The following is a 15240-nucleotide window of genomic DNA, read 5'->3' as shown; positions in this document are numbered from 1 at the left end:
AAGAAAGGGTGGGGGGTGGGGGTGGGGTTTATAATTATTATTTTATTTTTTTATAAATTATAATTATATATTATAAATATATTTTAATAGTATTAAATTATATATATTATAAATTAAATAATTATATATTAATAGGCCTAGTTTGATCAGTTGATTAAAAGGGGTATTTTAGTCATTGTTTCTAAAAAAAATAGGTTCAAATTGACCATGGGACAGTGTGATATTTATTCGTAATATGGGAGTGATTTTTTATATTAAAATTTTCATAAGGAGATTGTTGATATTTTTATATATCACAAGGGGTCAAAATGAATTTAACCCTAATTCTTTAAATTAAATAAAAATGGACAAAAATATCATCGACTGTTAATCATATGAGTATATTCATTTTGATATCCGCTATAATAAGTCAATTAATTTGATTTCAAATTTTATTAACTTACGATGTTAATAAATTATTGTAGGATTAGCCTAGTATTGATAAGATCAATATTAATAGTCTCGGATTAAAATAAATTTATAAATTTGTATTTGTGCATTACAAGTACTAGATGTCATTTTAATAATAAAAATATTTAAGTGGTTGTCGAGCCTCTCGATTTGGTCCTCAAATATGAAGTGAGATAATTTCGAGTTGATTAGTAAATGTTATTCCGAAATTGTAACTCTATTTGACCCATTTAATGTAACTTTAGGTCCAATATATTATTTTTATCAATTATTAGGCGACACCTAGATTCAGACCCATTTTCATACTTAATAGCCAGACTCGTATGTAATATTTTTATTTTGGATTCAATTTAGACAAAATTGCAAAATTGATCCCGTAAGTATAGGGGGTGGCAAAATTGGGACCATAACTACAGGACTGGCAATTTTAGTCCTGTAAGTATTGACTTTTTAGCAATTTTGGTCCTTCCGACCAAAATTGCCCAAAAACGTGGCGGAGAGATTTGGGGCTTAGGGTTTCGATGTACACGTGCGCAACTTAAACACCTGGGAGCTTGCGTGGCTAATGACATGGCTAATGATGTGGCTTAGGCGGGAAAGAGACTGGCTATGGAAGTGTCGGCTTTCACGTTTTCATCTGGGCTTGGGCAAGAAATGGAGAGCTCGGCTGAGTCTCCGATGTCGGATTTCATTCACACGAAGTCTATGTCTTCCAGCTCAAGCGAACTGCACCTGGAGCTATGTGCACTGCGGATCCTCACGAAATCTCCTTGGGCGATGAATTTGAGTTCCGCCATTCTGAAGGGGGCAAAAGGGGGAGGTGGGGGCAGTGGGATCAGCGGCGATGGTGGGGCAATGATCACGTTCTCGTGGTACTGTGGGCTCGATTTGTGGGTTTTGGTGGCTTGCCGGTGTTGAGATGGCGGAGCCGGGGAGGAGTTGTTGGGGGAGGAGGTGGTGCAGGGGGTGAGTGGTGGTAACGTTTTTGAAGCGCTGGCTTTTGCTTTCATTTTTGAATAAAGAATTGAGTATTGATGAAGGCGGCGGTGGAGGTGGCGGGGGCGGCGGAGCTGTGGACGACTGTTGGAATCGCTTGCTTTTGCTGCTTGTTTTTAAATAGATTATTGAAGGTGGAGAAGAATTCTGAGTGGCACGGTTGTAAATATCTCTACTTTACACTCTCTTCTTTCTCTTCCTTTAACCTTTGTACAACGAAGCTATCCCTGTCGCGATTTCTTTTGTTGTACCACTCTTCTTCCAGTGAATCCTTGAACATATTTCCACCAAAAATTGAAACTTTGGTGCTGGTATCGGTGCTGGAGGCGGTGGCGGTGGCTTCGACGGCGGGGGTGGAGGAGGAGGTGCCGGAGGAGGCACTGATCGTTGGTTTTCTCTAATTTTAGCTTCATCCACATCATTAGCCACGTAAACTCCTGTGTTTAAATTGCGCATGTCGACGTCGAAACCCTAAGCCCCAAATATCTCCGCTGCGTTTTTTGGCAATTTTGGTTGGAAGGACCAAAATTACCAAAAAATCAATACTTACAGGACTAAAATTGCCAGTCTTGTAGTTACTGTCCCAATTTTGCCATCCCTCTATACTTACGGGACCAATGTTGCAATTTTGCCTTCAATTTATAATGCGTACGTATTGAAATACTTCTTTCTGGGGATGGGTAGAGCTTATACACTAAAATACCCATGAGTATGAATATCCGTATGAGTAAATTTTAATTGAATTTGTAAACTTTTGCTAAATCAATACAACTATTTATACATTCAATTTTTTTAAAATAATTATTTTGTACTTAATGAATTTATACTAATCTAGTATCAACTTATAAATATCATAGTTTCATAAAATTTTAAATCAAATTGATTGATATATTTTATTATAGAGGGCATTAAAGTGAATATATCATATTATTCATAGTTAAGGGTATTTTTGTTCAATTTTATCTAATATAAAGGATTATCTCAAAGATAGGAGTAAGTGAATGTTTAGGGGTAAAATTGATGAGGGTTGCGTACTTTACGGGTGTAAATTGTAGTTAATCTTGCTAAATTTCAAGTCAATTAGCTAAGAAGGCAAAATGTCCGTCAAGAAACAAATAATTGTGTTAATCTCTCTCCATATATAGAAAGTAAAATGAAATAAAAATAACTAATTTTTTTATTCATCATCGACTATTTTTGATTCAATAACTAGAATTCGAAATAATATTTTATTACAAATTCACTCTTTTTGATCTTATTATATTTTATTATAATTACACACTGTCTTTCTCTCACTCTCCCCCCTCTCTCTCTTTGCATATGTGTATATATATAATTTTAAATATATATATTACATGTATTTCTTAATTTAAAATTAACATAAGTATAAATTGAAAAAATATACAATTTTGAATTCTAGACCATTGATTGGATTAAGTGAAATCTAGGTTATTGGTCTTGTAGTTAAATTTGAACTTTAAATTCAATCAAATCATATAAATATTATTTTATAATTAAAAATATAAATATAAAAAATACATGTGAACTACACAAAATCACGTGAGGGGTGTATTTGATTCATTTTGAAAAAATAGGAATAAATTTTTGGACTTTTTTCAAGAGAGTAAATTGTTGATTTACAATATCATAGGATCATAAATTATATTTACTCGTAAATTATACGGTATGTCTAATTTTAATTTATCATGTAAGGTCTCAATTTCATAGGTTTAATTCAAATTATTGTTTGCTGTGAAAAATGAAGGATATGTGAAAGTTGTGCGAGGTAAGAGTTAGACTCTTTATCTTTAAGATAATTATTACCTCGCTTTCGTACTAACCAGTAACAACAACTTGTCTTAAGATACAACAATTTACAATTTCATAGTAGCATTACAAACTTTGAAAAATGATGAACCAAATAATATTTTAGAACACTTTTAATAAAAGACAACATGCTTTTATTTCTAATACTTTGAAATACTCTAAAAATGCTTTTCAAGTTAAATTGAATCAGTTGATGAAAATGAAGTGAATACGAAAACCTATTTATAAAGTTGGAAAGATTTCATTGAATGGACATATCCAATAGAATGAAGCCTTTGAAATGTTATAATTTTTCATCCAAATAGACGTATCATTTCATCCAATGGACATACTATTTTACCCAAATGGACGCATCATTTCACCCAAAAAATTTCAATCAATGGACATATCATTTCAACCAAAAGACAAATCATTTATTAGACACGTGGGATGATGATTGGGCACCATCATTCATATGTAATAAGTTTGTTATCCATCACACCCCATAACCAATCACTTGTCACGATTTAATCTGATTGAAATAAATTTATTTATTAATTTATCATTCACCATCTTCCAACAATCCCCACATGAATAAAAATTAATGCACATAAACATGCAATGTACGCTTGGAGTTGGATTTCATCCTTTTTTCCTAGGTAGCGAATGTCCTTCTCGAGAGTGGTCCCTTAAAGATAACTATCGTCTGATCCAGCAGGGAACTATAGGAGCCGCACTCCTATCGGCAGAACTGTGATCTTCCTCCTTGATCCCTCTTCCCCTGGATTGGTGCCCCCTGTTTCACAAAAGAAGTTTAAAATGAGAAGTCATTACATTGGAAAAGGTAGCTTATGGCTTTGATCTTCCTTAGAGGAGTACCATCAAATTTATTTGGTTAACTTGATAAATTTTGACTAATGAATGAATTTATTTGTTAAATGCAAGAGAACTCAAGAGTGCTAGACGTAATTTTTCGAACAATAGGAAGCCTATGTGTAAGTACACCGAACTCATGGGAAGAGAGCGTAATTATCCCCATATTAATCTATTATATTTATATACAAATTTAATACACATATTATTAAAACTTTTGGTATTCGATACGGTATACCAGCACCGAATACCAATATCGTAATAAATATTAAATCGGCCCAGAATTAATACCAAATACAGAACCAAATCTTCGAATCAGTACATATTGAATTTTTTTGATTTGGTTCATTTTGGTCAGTTTACCAAACTGTGCAGACCCTAGTTAGACGATCATTAAAATCATATATATATTAATAATTTCTCAAACAACAACAAACACTCATAGTTACATAAACTTGAAAAAAAAAACTCACTATAACATACCCTATAACTGAACATAATTTTAGTGGTTGTCAACATAATTTATCCATTCTTTTTTCTAGCTTTTGAAATATTGGAATGTGGGGTACTCCTCAATTAAACATTAATAAACAAGCACAAGTGGAAAAGGGTACGTGTATGCAACAAACAATTTACAAATATTTGACTTACAAAAGCAGCAAAGTAGGCATGATGGAGTGAGTGGGACTCCATTATTCTCCTCTTCTTCACACTTTCCTCAACAAACCACAAACTCATATTTCTCATACACTAATAATAATAGCTGTGTTTGTGTTTGTGTTTGAATTATTGTAAATCAATACCTAACTCTCTCTAAATGTTTGAATTTTGAGAAAATTCGATCCAATAGCAACATGTTTTCGTGCCATAAGTGGGAACACAAATAAGATTGTGCATGCAGTTGTCAGTTGCAGTTCAACTAAATTTGTCTACCTACTCCATTCATAACTCAATTTAACCTACACGTTTTAGCTTTTGGATGCATACACAAATATGTTAATATTTCACCACTTTTGCCTTTCTCCAGTGGAAAATATGATAAAATTATTTGTTATGTCTTATAAGATCAACCAGAAATTGATCATGTGAGTATAAATCTTTATATTATATGATTGGGATAATCCCATTTACACTGCCTAATTTTAATCTACTTAAACAAATTACTCATATTTTTGTGTATACTTATAGAAACTACCTCTGACAGTCGAAAAATAAGAATAATTTATTGTAATGTTGTTAGCACTTCTAAGAGATGTATGTGTAAATTTTTAAATAGTATGAATAATATATGTAAATAAACTATAAGTCAGATTATAGACGTAATTACCCAAAAAGATGAAAAAAGAAAAATAAAGGAAGAAGAGTGTCCCAACACAAGTGCTTAATTGTGGTGGGTTGGGTGAAGACTTTAAGTTTGTAGTTGGCGTCTGTCATTAGTTAAATTAAGAGAACTTAGCTACTGTGAGATGTTGCGGAAGCCCTGCCAAAATACATGCTAGTAAATTAATGGGATAGTTAAATTGTTCTCTCCTGAGGAACGATGCTTATACATAGACTCTCTGTAGTCTGGAACATTACATCTCATATCTATGAGGTTTGCTTCTGTCTCATAAATAAGTCTCTCCGTTAATCAAAAATTCATCAAATTTGCTAATATTAACAAAAATCAGGTAAAAATACATATTTACGCTCGATTGACTTATTACTGACTTATTGCAGGTCAAATAAATCTATTTATGACCAAATTACCCTTATACATCTTCATATATTAATACATGTGAGTCAGTACATCTTCTCTATTATAAGGATAATTTAGTTAGAAAAAATTTGTTTCACCTGCAATAAATCAATATTTGGTCAATCGAACGTAAATATCCATTTTTATCTGGTTATTTTATTAATATTGGCAAATTTAGTGAATTTTTTACTAATGAAAGGACTTATTTATTAAAAGGAAGCAAATCTCACGACTACTGGATGTAATTTTTCAAATGATAGAAGATTTACGTGTAATTACATAAAACCTCAAGAAAGGATATTGTAATTATCCCTAAATTAAACATATTGTTCACTGAATCAAGTATTATGTACCGACCTCAAAATACTCCTTACAGCATCTTAAACATGATTCAACGTGCCATACTTCTACAACAATAGAAGTGGGAGAAATACAAAGGAGAGAGTGATGCAAATTCGATCAATTAATTGGTAATTCGACTTACTGGAGACTGACGATTGAAACCAAGTTTCATCCAATCTACCCATAACACTACACCAACTGCATATACAATGTGCATTGTATTTTAAAATGAAGAAAGCATTTCATTTTGCCACAAGCGTTCCAACCCAATTTGTAGCTCACCGATGTCATCTGGAGTTGCACACAACAAATATCAAACAAGAACAATAACATCTAACACCTTGCTCACATGAAAATTTTCAATTAGAAATTCGTGGTATTGTTTCAGACAACTCAATCTAGGAATGGCCAGATTAATCCGGACAACCAAATGCATGAAATCCAGAACTAAGACATGTTGAGGGGTCCAAATCACAGGGCTGAATATACAACTTTGAATTATTAAATCAAAGTTAAATCTTCCAGGATATCATAACAGGGATTCTAGAACGAACGTGAAACTCCAGTTAGCCTGTAATTTAAACACGCTTGAAATCATTCCATAAAATCAAATTAAATGAATGAACAAAATTTCAACACCACGTATACAAATCTAAAAGAGACGAAGATACATAATTTCACAATGGATTACAAACTATGTATTTTAACATTCAATAGCTGGAAGTTTCATTGTCTTTTAGTACTAGCAAACCAATCACTCATATACCAATTCCCAGAAAGTACATTGCTTGATAGTGAATCTTATATAGGACTAGCTGAATTCCAGCCTAGTTGAAACACTCAACATGTCTTCTATTTGTGTTTCCCAAATCAAACCAGCTAAATAAACGGTTCTATAGGAAAACTACATTTCTGGACTCTGTTCACAATGTTCAAATGAAAGACAATGCTGCATAGACTATAGCACCACTTCAGACTCTATCCAATTCAATGATCCCACACTAAAACTCAGCCAGTTCACTCAAACTTGGCACATAGTTTCTTGTGAGTACTGAACTTACGTAAAAGCACTTTATTAAAATAAAAATAGGTTGAATAAAAGCTCACAACATACGTGATGAACACTTATTTAATCGAGAACTTGTAAGATAAACTCGTTTAAATATTATAGGGATCAAATTTATTAGGTAGAAAATAAATATAATCTTTTTTACATCTAATTGTGATACTTTAAAGGCGCTATTGGTATGTATGAATTAATTTTGTGGGAATAGGATAAACTTAAAAATAAAATAAAATGGAAATGAATGATTTTGGTGTATTATTCCTATGTTGGTAAATCAAATAAATAAAAGAAGCAATTGAAACATAGTTGTTAAAGGTGCACGGCGCACGCCCTTTTAAAGCATGGCGCATAATTACAAAGTAGATTATATATTCAAACATCAATTCTTTTCATACCGATAATGCACAAAGAATTCAATATAAACACTAGAAAATATATAGAACAACTAATCATAGGAAAAAAAGAGTCCGAAAAATGCAAGACCATTAAGCCAAATCTTCCATAATCATTACAAAAACGAACAAACATAAAAATCTATCACCATCACCGGTGATTTGTAGAGAGAGAAGCTGGAGAAGGAGAGACGACATGGCAGAGGTAGAGAAGGGTTTCCCTTTTTCTTTGTATATTTCTTGAAATTCTCTTTTTTTATCCCAATGTAAGTAAAAGACTGTGCTTCAACAAGGCAACTTTTCTTTGAATTGAGTGAAGCCCAACCTTAAAAAGCTTGGGCTTCTCCATGTTTTTTTTCAGTCTAGGCACGCCTTCGCAGGCCTCGGCACCACATGCAAAGGCGTGCCTTTCTGGAGCCTTTTGCAAGACTAGCACCATTTTCTAAAATTCGCACTAGACTTGCACCATGGCATGTGCTATTGCGCGCCACTAATAAATTTGAGTTGAACCAAAACTTTCCAAATCACTCATTCATATCTTAGTAAATAGTAATGACACTTAAAAAATTTTAAAAGAAATGCACAAAGTCTCATTACATAAGAAATAATATTTTCGAATGTTAAACTAATTATAAATTTACAATATATATTTTCTGGATGTTTCATAAACTAAGCTTTCAAATAAATACTTATTATTTACACACACAAAAAAATAGCAAATACTGGAAAATATAGAAAAAATAATGATATAGTATATATATTATTGTATAATATTTAATACTTATAGATACTTGGTAAAATACATATAAATATGTAGCTGACTTTATATTATATTTTTAATAAAATATTAAACTTTTAAATTATTTATATTGTATAGTCTTATATTTTCATAACACATTAAGTATTTTATATTGATATTCATCATATTTAATGTATTTAAAATAATATATATAATTTTTCTGACTAAAAATTTTGTAAATGTTACTCTATTAAAGGTGATTTTTAGCTATAACAGAAAGCTTATCTATTTCTAATATGCCAATCATAGCTAAAATCATGAGTAAGAATACGAGTAAGACCATGAATGACTAATCAGGAGGCAATGAATTATCCAATAATTTTGCAGCAAAATAGTGGCTTCTAATGATATATCTTGCAGCAATATTACTAGTATATCCCAATTATTTAGTGTAATTCCCATGTAACCTTCCAATTCACTTTGCCTATAAATCACATGTCCATGCACCACCTCGCTTTGCCTTCTTCTTCCGTAAAATCTTTACCTCAACAATTTGCATATTTTTCTTCACCCTTCAACCACAAAATACTATTACACCATGGCTTCTACCGGTTATACGTTTCAGTCCATCGTTTTCTATAGTGAACGATGGACAAGGGAGATGAAGGATCTATTCGTCCAATCTCTCATCTACTGACGGCTCGATACGCCCAAACCACCACAAAATACAAGCCATCCATTCCGCCATATTCAACGTGAATAAGGCGTTCCGCACGCGATTAATTTACGCGTGGGGCTATACAAGGTTTGAGAAAATGCGAGAGTATTTTTATACATTCCAATAGGTGGGAAATCACCCCGGCGTTACATGGAATCATGACGAAAGGAGATTAAGGGCGGACGACGCTGTGTGGCAAGCCATTTGCCGGGTATGTTTCGTTATGTCTTGATTAACAATAAAAATTGAAATAATTGTTGAATGCTAATGAATAGGAGAAGCGATTGGCTCGATGCTACGAGAATGCGTACGAGCCAAAGTGGGAAGAGCTGTGCAAGCTCTTCGATGAGGACGACAACCTCGGCAGCCCGGTAGCCGACGAGGAAAAAAAAGACGATGATGATCTTTTCCCGAATATTCCAAGTATGGCAGCCTCCCCCCACCATAACGAGCCTGCTACTGTCATTTTTTATTCTATTTGTATGAATGCGTCGTCGAGCTCGAACGACGAAGATGACGCGGACTTAAACGTCCCAAAGGCGCGAAAAGATGATGGTGCAAGCTCGTCGAATGCCGCGCTGCAGGAGGAACTCCCTACCAACGGAAAATGATTGTAATTTTCAATTTTTGTTAATTTGGATATGCTTCTGAGTTGTTATTTTCACTATAACCGCGCCGCCAAAATGATTGTAATTATCCTCCAAGAATGCCGTGCCACTGGAAGAACTCCCTACCAACGGAAAATGATTGTAATGTTCAATTTTTGTTAATTTGGATATGCTTCTGAGTTGTTATTTTCAATATAACCACGCCGCCAAAATGATTTTAATTATCCTCCAAATTAACAAAAAATGAAAATTACAATCATTTTCCGTTGGGAGGGGGTTCCTCTGGCGGCGCGGCATTCGACGAGCTTGCACCATCGTCTTTTGGCGCCTTTGGGACGTTTAAGTCCGCGTCATCTTCGTCGTTCGAGCTCGACGACGCATTCATACAAATAGAATAAAAAATGACAGTAGCAGGCTCGTTATGTTGGGAGCAGGCTCGTTATGGTGGGGGGAGGCTGCCATACTTGGAATATTCGGGAAAAGATCATCATCGTCTTTTTTTTCCTCGTCGGCTACCGGGCTGCCGAGGTTGTCGTCCTCATCGAAGAGCTTGCACAGCTCTTCCCACTTTGGCTCGTACGCATTCTCGTAGCATCGAGCCAATCGCTTCTCCTATTCATTAGCATTCAATAATTATTTCAATTTTTATTGTTAATCAAAACATAACGAAACATACCCGACAAATGGCTTGCCACACAGCGTCGTCCGCCCTTAATCTCTTTTCGTCGTGATTCCATGTAACGCCGGGGTGATTTTCCACCCATTGGAACGTATAAAAACGCTCTCGCAATTTGTCAACCCTAGTATAGCCCCACGCGTAAGTTAATCGCGTGCGGAACGCCTTATTCACATCGAATATGGCGGAATGGATGGATTGCATGTTGTGGTGATTTGGGCGAAAGATACCGAGCCGTCTGCAGTAGATGAGAGATTGGACTGAAGCGTATTAACCGATAGAAGCCATGGTGTAGTAGTATTTTGTGGTTGAAGAGTGAAGAAAAGTATGCAAATTGTTGAGGTAAAGATTTTACGGAAGAAGGTAAAGTGAGGTGGTTCATGGACATGTGATTTATAGGCAAAGTGAATTGGAAGGTTGAATGGGAATTACACTAAATAATTGACATATACTAATAATATTGCTGCAAAATACATCATTAGAAGCCACTACTTTGCTGCAAAATTGTTGGATAATTCATTACTTCCTTCCACAAGCAAGTTTTATTTGACATTTGATTTGATGTATAGTGTTTGATATGTGTATTCTTTTCCTAGCCACTATTAGAATTATATATATGTACATACAATTTCTTTTTGATTGCAATTGGTCGATTATGTTATAGTATTAAAGTGTTTGTTCATGTTTTTATTTTATAGTATTAAACTTTTAAGATGACCAATTAAGGTGAAAATTAATTGATGTATTCTTATGAAAATATATATTTAATATTACACTTTAATATAAAATACTAGTTTATTGATTTTTTACTTTTACGTATAAAACACTATTTTATTGATTTTTTACTTTTATGCCAAAATTTATATAAAATTAAAAAAAATACATTTTAATTGAAATTGAAAATACAAATAGAATTATATTGTTGATGTCTTGGTTGTATTAAATTATTTATTTAATTTAGGCCTAATTTATTTACATAAAGTATTGAATAAAGTATATTCTCCACATTTTTATTTGGCATTCACAATATATATGTGTATATCTATACATATATATTAGGTAATAGTTTTATTACGGAAATACTATCTGTATTCTTATTTATTTTCAATACGTATTAAGTGTAAAAGAATTGTATCAATATGAGCAATATGTGATTTTGGCCTATGCCTATGAAATTTGTTTATGCTAATTTTATAAGCGGAAAATGTCATATATTTTATAAAATACATTCAAAAACTAACGGAGAGTGTTTGAGATATGTGTATTATACGAGTGGGCTTTACTTTTTGCCATGTCTACAAATATTCCCATGTTATTTGACATTTTAATATATTTTAAATTATTATTAATTTAAACAAATTTATTAAATTCTATATTTGATTAATTTAAATCATTAGGTATTAAAATATATTTTAATAAATGGAATATATTGAAGAAGAAGGAGGTAAAGTGAGGTGGTCTATGGACATGTGATTTATAGGCAAAGTGAATTGGAAGGTTGCATGGGAATTACTATTAATAATAGGGATATGCTAGTAATATTGCTGCAAAATACATCACTACAAGCCACTACTTTGCTGCAAAATTGTTGGAAAATGCATTGCTTCCTTCCACAAGCAAGTTTTATTTAACATTTGATTTGATGGATAGTGTTTGAAATGGTTTTATTTGACATTTGATTTGATGTATAGTGTTTGATATGTGTATTCTTTTCCTAGCCACTATTAGAATTCGGCTTCAAGGCAATTTTCGTCTCCTAACTTCAGGTCATTCTCGTTTTAATCCCTTAAGTTACTAGGGTTTCAATTTGGTCCCGTAAAACTTAAAAATTCTCAATTTTGGTCCAAATTTCACCGGAAAAAGTCACATGCCAAGCATGTGACTTTTTAAATTGGGGGTTGAATTGTGATTGGATGAAAAAAATGATGTGGCGCAGAAGTGGCACCCAGTTGGAAATTAAAAAAAAAAACATGACTGACGTGGATTAAACGTCAGCTGATGACATGGATTTAATCCAGCAGTTCGCGACCGTCGGCGAAGGCGGACTACACAGAGGACCTTCCTCTCTGATAGTCCTACAATAGCGGACCTTCCTCTCCGATCAGAAGTGGCCACCAGAGCCTCGACGGAATCGGCCTCCTTGGAAGCTAACACGGTCAACTCAGGCAACTCGGCTGAGTTGACTCACCCGGTCATGCAACAGGAACAGCAGCAACGCAAACAGCTGACGTGGATTAAATATCCACGTCAGTCATGTTTGTTTTTTAATTTCCAACTGGGAGCCACGTCTACGCCATATCTTTTTTTCCAGCCAATCATAATCCAGACCCCAATTTAAAAAGTCACATGCTTGGCATGTGACTTTTCCGGCGAGCCCCTCATTTTTCTGGCGAACTTTGGACCAAAATTGAGAATTTTTCAGTTTTACGGGACCAAATTGAAACCCTAGGAACTTAGGGGACTAAAACGAGAATGGCCTGAAGTTAGGGGACGAAAATTGCCTTTAAGCCTATAATTCTAAATATATGTACATACAATTTTTTTTTTATTGCAATTGGTCGATTATGTTATAGTTATTAAACTGATTGTTCATGTTTTTATTTTATAGTATTAAACTTTTAAGATGACCAATAAAGGTGAAAATTAATTGATGTATTCTTATGAAAATATATATTTAATATTACACCTTAATATAAAACACTATTTTATTGATTTTTTACTTTTACATCACAAATGTTCAATCAATTTGGTCAACCCTCATAACTAATTTATGTCACATCAAAAATACATATACCTATATAGTTACATTTGGAAACAACTAATCCAAACATATTCTCAATTTTCGCATAAAAACCAATAAAGCATTTCTACCCATTTCCAAATGTTGGAAATTGAAATAAAATGAAAACACAACCAAACGGGCTCCTAGGTGTTTCTAATCCTAATTCATACGAACTATGTGTTCCAGAATGAGTTTAGGAATTACTGAAATGTAGGAGAGCCGAACAAACAGACTTTACGGCTTACTTAGCTCAATTGACAGCCCTACATGAGAGTAAACACCCATGCCACCAACTACAATAGAACAAAGAAAGAAAATCCTGGAGGGGCTCATCAAATCACCGTTAAGAGATATCGAAAAATTAGACCACCATACTTCAGGGAAACGGTCTTACATAGATGACTAAATAGAGATGATTCATATAATGTCCTCATGAGAACAGATATGATATGTATCCTCCATCTCCAGGACGTGCTTACAATACAATAACACAAATTGTTTACAAGTTGATATCTTTAATGAACATCAACTGCACATGTTAGTATGGGGATGCATTACTGCAACTACTGCAATATCTTAAGTGATAACATCATAGTCATTGATGTCACTATACCAGTCGTTAAGATTTGCAAGGGCAAATAAACAAATGAACAATTAAACATGAAAAAGGAAAACAAACACAAATTATTATATTCAGGTCCACAAGTATGCTGTCGGGTTAAGAAAAACTATGTATGACATTTATGGATAAAGGTTCTTCAACTACTAGTAGAATTGAGAAACTAAATTAACAATGGAAATTTGAAGTAAAACTAACTTGTAACTAATCAAGAACGCATGAATACCTTTCAAGAAGTGTCTTTTAGCGCCTGATCATTCGAGCAACATTAGCAAGAACTGTCCTTAAACTTCTGATGCCAGCCCCTGTTTTCGAGCTTACCATCATCTGCAGTTTGAGAGACACTTACTGTAATTGATTCTCATTGTGGCATGAAAACAAATCAGTTATTAATGTCCATCATACCAAGGGTTGAACTGCAGACTTCTTTGCTTTGAGTTCCTATAAGATCAACGATGCAGTCACAGTCAAGAAAACAGAACGCATAAAGATTTCGATACAGATGCACATTTCTGTACTTACCTCTTCGATTTGTGTTGCCCGGCGCGCCACGTCAATTGGAAAGACCACATCTGTTTTCGTTAAAACAATTTGGTACTTCGTTTGGGACCTGCACATTCAAGATGCACTAGATTGGTCCAACGTATTTTTGAATGAGATTTTATGATACACTATGACCACATTAGTTCCAAACTTGTGACATCAACATTGCAGTATTACAAATTGATTTAATGTCAAGGCTTAACTACACTTACCTTTTGTTCAGATTCTTCAGAAAAAGCTAAATCAAAGACGCTTCCCTCATTTTTCATCATCCTATAAACCTCTCTAGATTTACTGTGTTCACCAAACTTCAGCTGCCATATAGGTTCTGACGAAATGATGATCACAAAAGGCTATAGTGAATTTTTCATTTTGGCCCCTAAACCAACTATGCTTATACTATGCTGATTAAAATACCCTTTATAAGATTTGAACTAAGAAAGGTACAATGTCCTAATTAGGTATGTAAGATCGGATGTATATAACCAATCGGTTTTCCAAAATATGGACATCGGATGGAGAAGATTAGACGTTTTAGACAAAAGATTAGCCATTAGAGCTTTTTTCGGCCCTCCCATATATATTGTATACTGTCATTGTCGCATTCATCAACAAAAATTACTCATAAGCAATTTTTCTAGTTCTGTCATATTAAAACATTAAAAGTAGAGATGCTTTCTAGAAATAATATAAAAATTATTAAAAACCTTTCTCTGTTTTCATTTCTGTTCCTCTCGTTGTTCTTTAGTCTCCTATCTTTTCTCTTGGTTCTTTTCCTTTTTTCCCCGGCACAGGGTGGGAAATCTGCAGAAAGAGATTATAGAATGGGCAGAAGAGTGAACATAAGTCCAGGGAGGAAGGGGAGAAAGAAGGGGAAGCAGAAGAATGGTTG

At 33.8% G+C, this 15240-nt stretch overlaps 1 protein-coding gene across 3 annotated transcripts in view; it reads right to left on the bottom strand.

The window, feature by feature from the left end:
• The window catches only part of LOC105163866, a 20236-nt gene continuing 8805 nt past the window's right edge, over positions 3810–15240 (bottom strand). The window contains exons 9-12 of one of the 3 annotated variants that reach the window (XM_011082365.2): positions 14328–14415; positions 14211–14246; positions 14032–14132; positions 3810–4048 (exon numbers count right to left, since the gene is read on the bottom strand). In XM_011082365.2, the coding sequence (XP_011080667.1) occupies positions 14049–14132; positions 14211–14246; positions 14328–14415 (208 nt within the window). In that variant the 3' untranslated portion in view covers positions 3810–4048; positions 14032–14048. Of the gene's footprint in view, positions 4049–6155; positions 6497–6613; positions 6777–14031; positions 14133–14210; positions 14247–14327; positions 14416–15240 lie in introns of those variants that run through there. The other 2 variants (XM_011082366.2, XM_011082367.2) reach the window with 2 other exon arrangements.

Source organism: Sesamum indicum, linkage group LG6 (assembly GCF_000512975.1).
Source record: "Sesamum indicum cultivar Zhongzhi No. 13 linkage group LG6, S_indicum_v1.0, whole genome shotgun sequence".
Lineage (NCBI taxonomy): Eukaryota > Viridiplantae > Streptophyta > Magnoliopsida > Lamiales > Pedaliaceae > Sesamum > Sesamum indicum.
The sequence above is the reverse complement of the archived record's forward strand: the minus strand, read 5'-3'. Positions and strand labels throughout refer to the sequence as shown.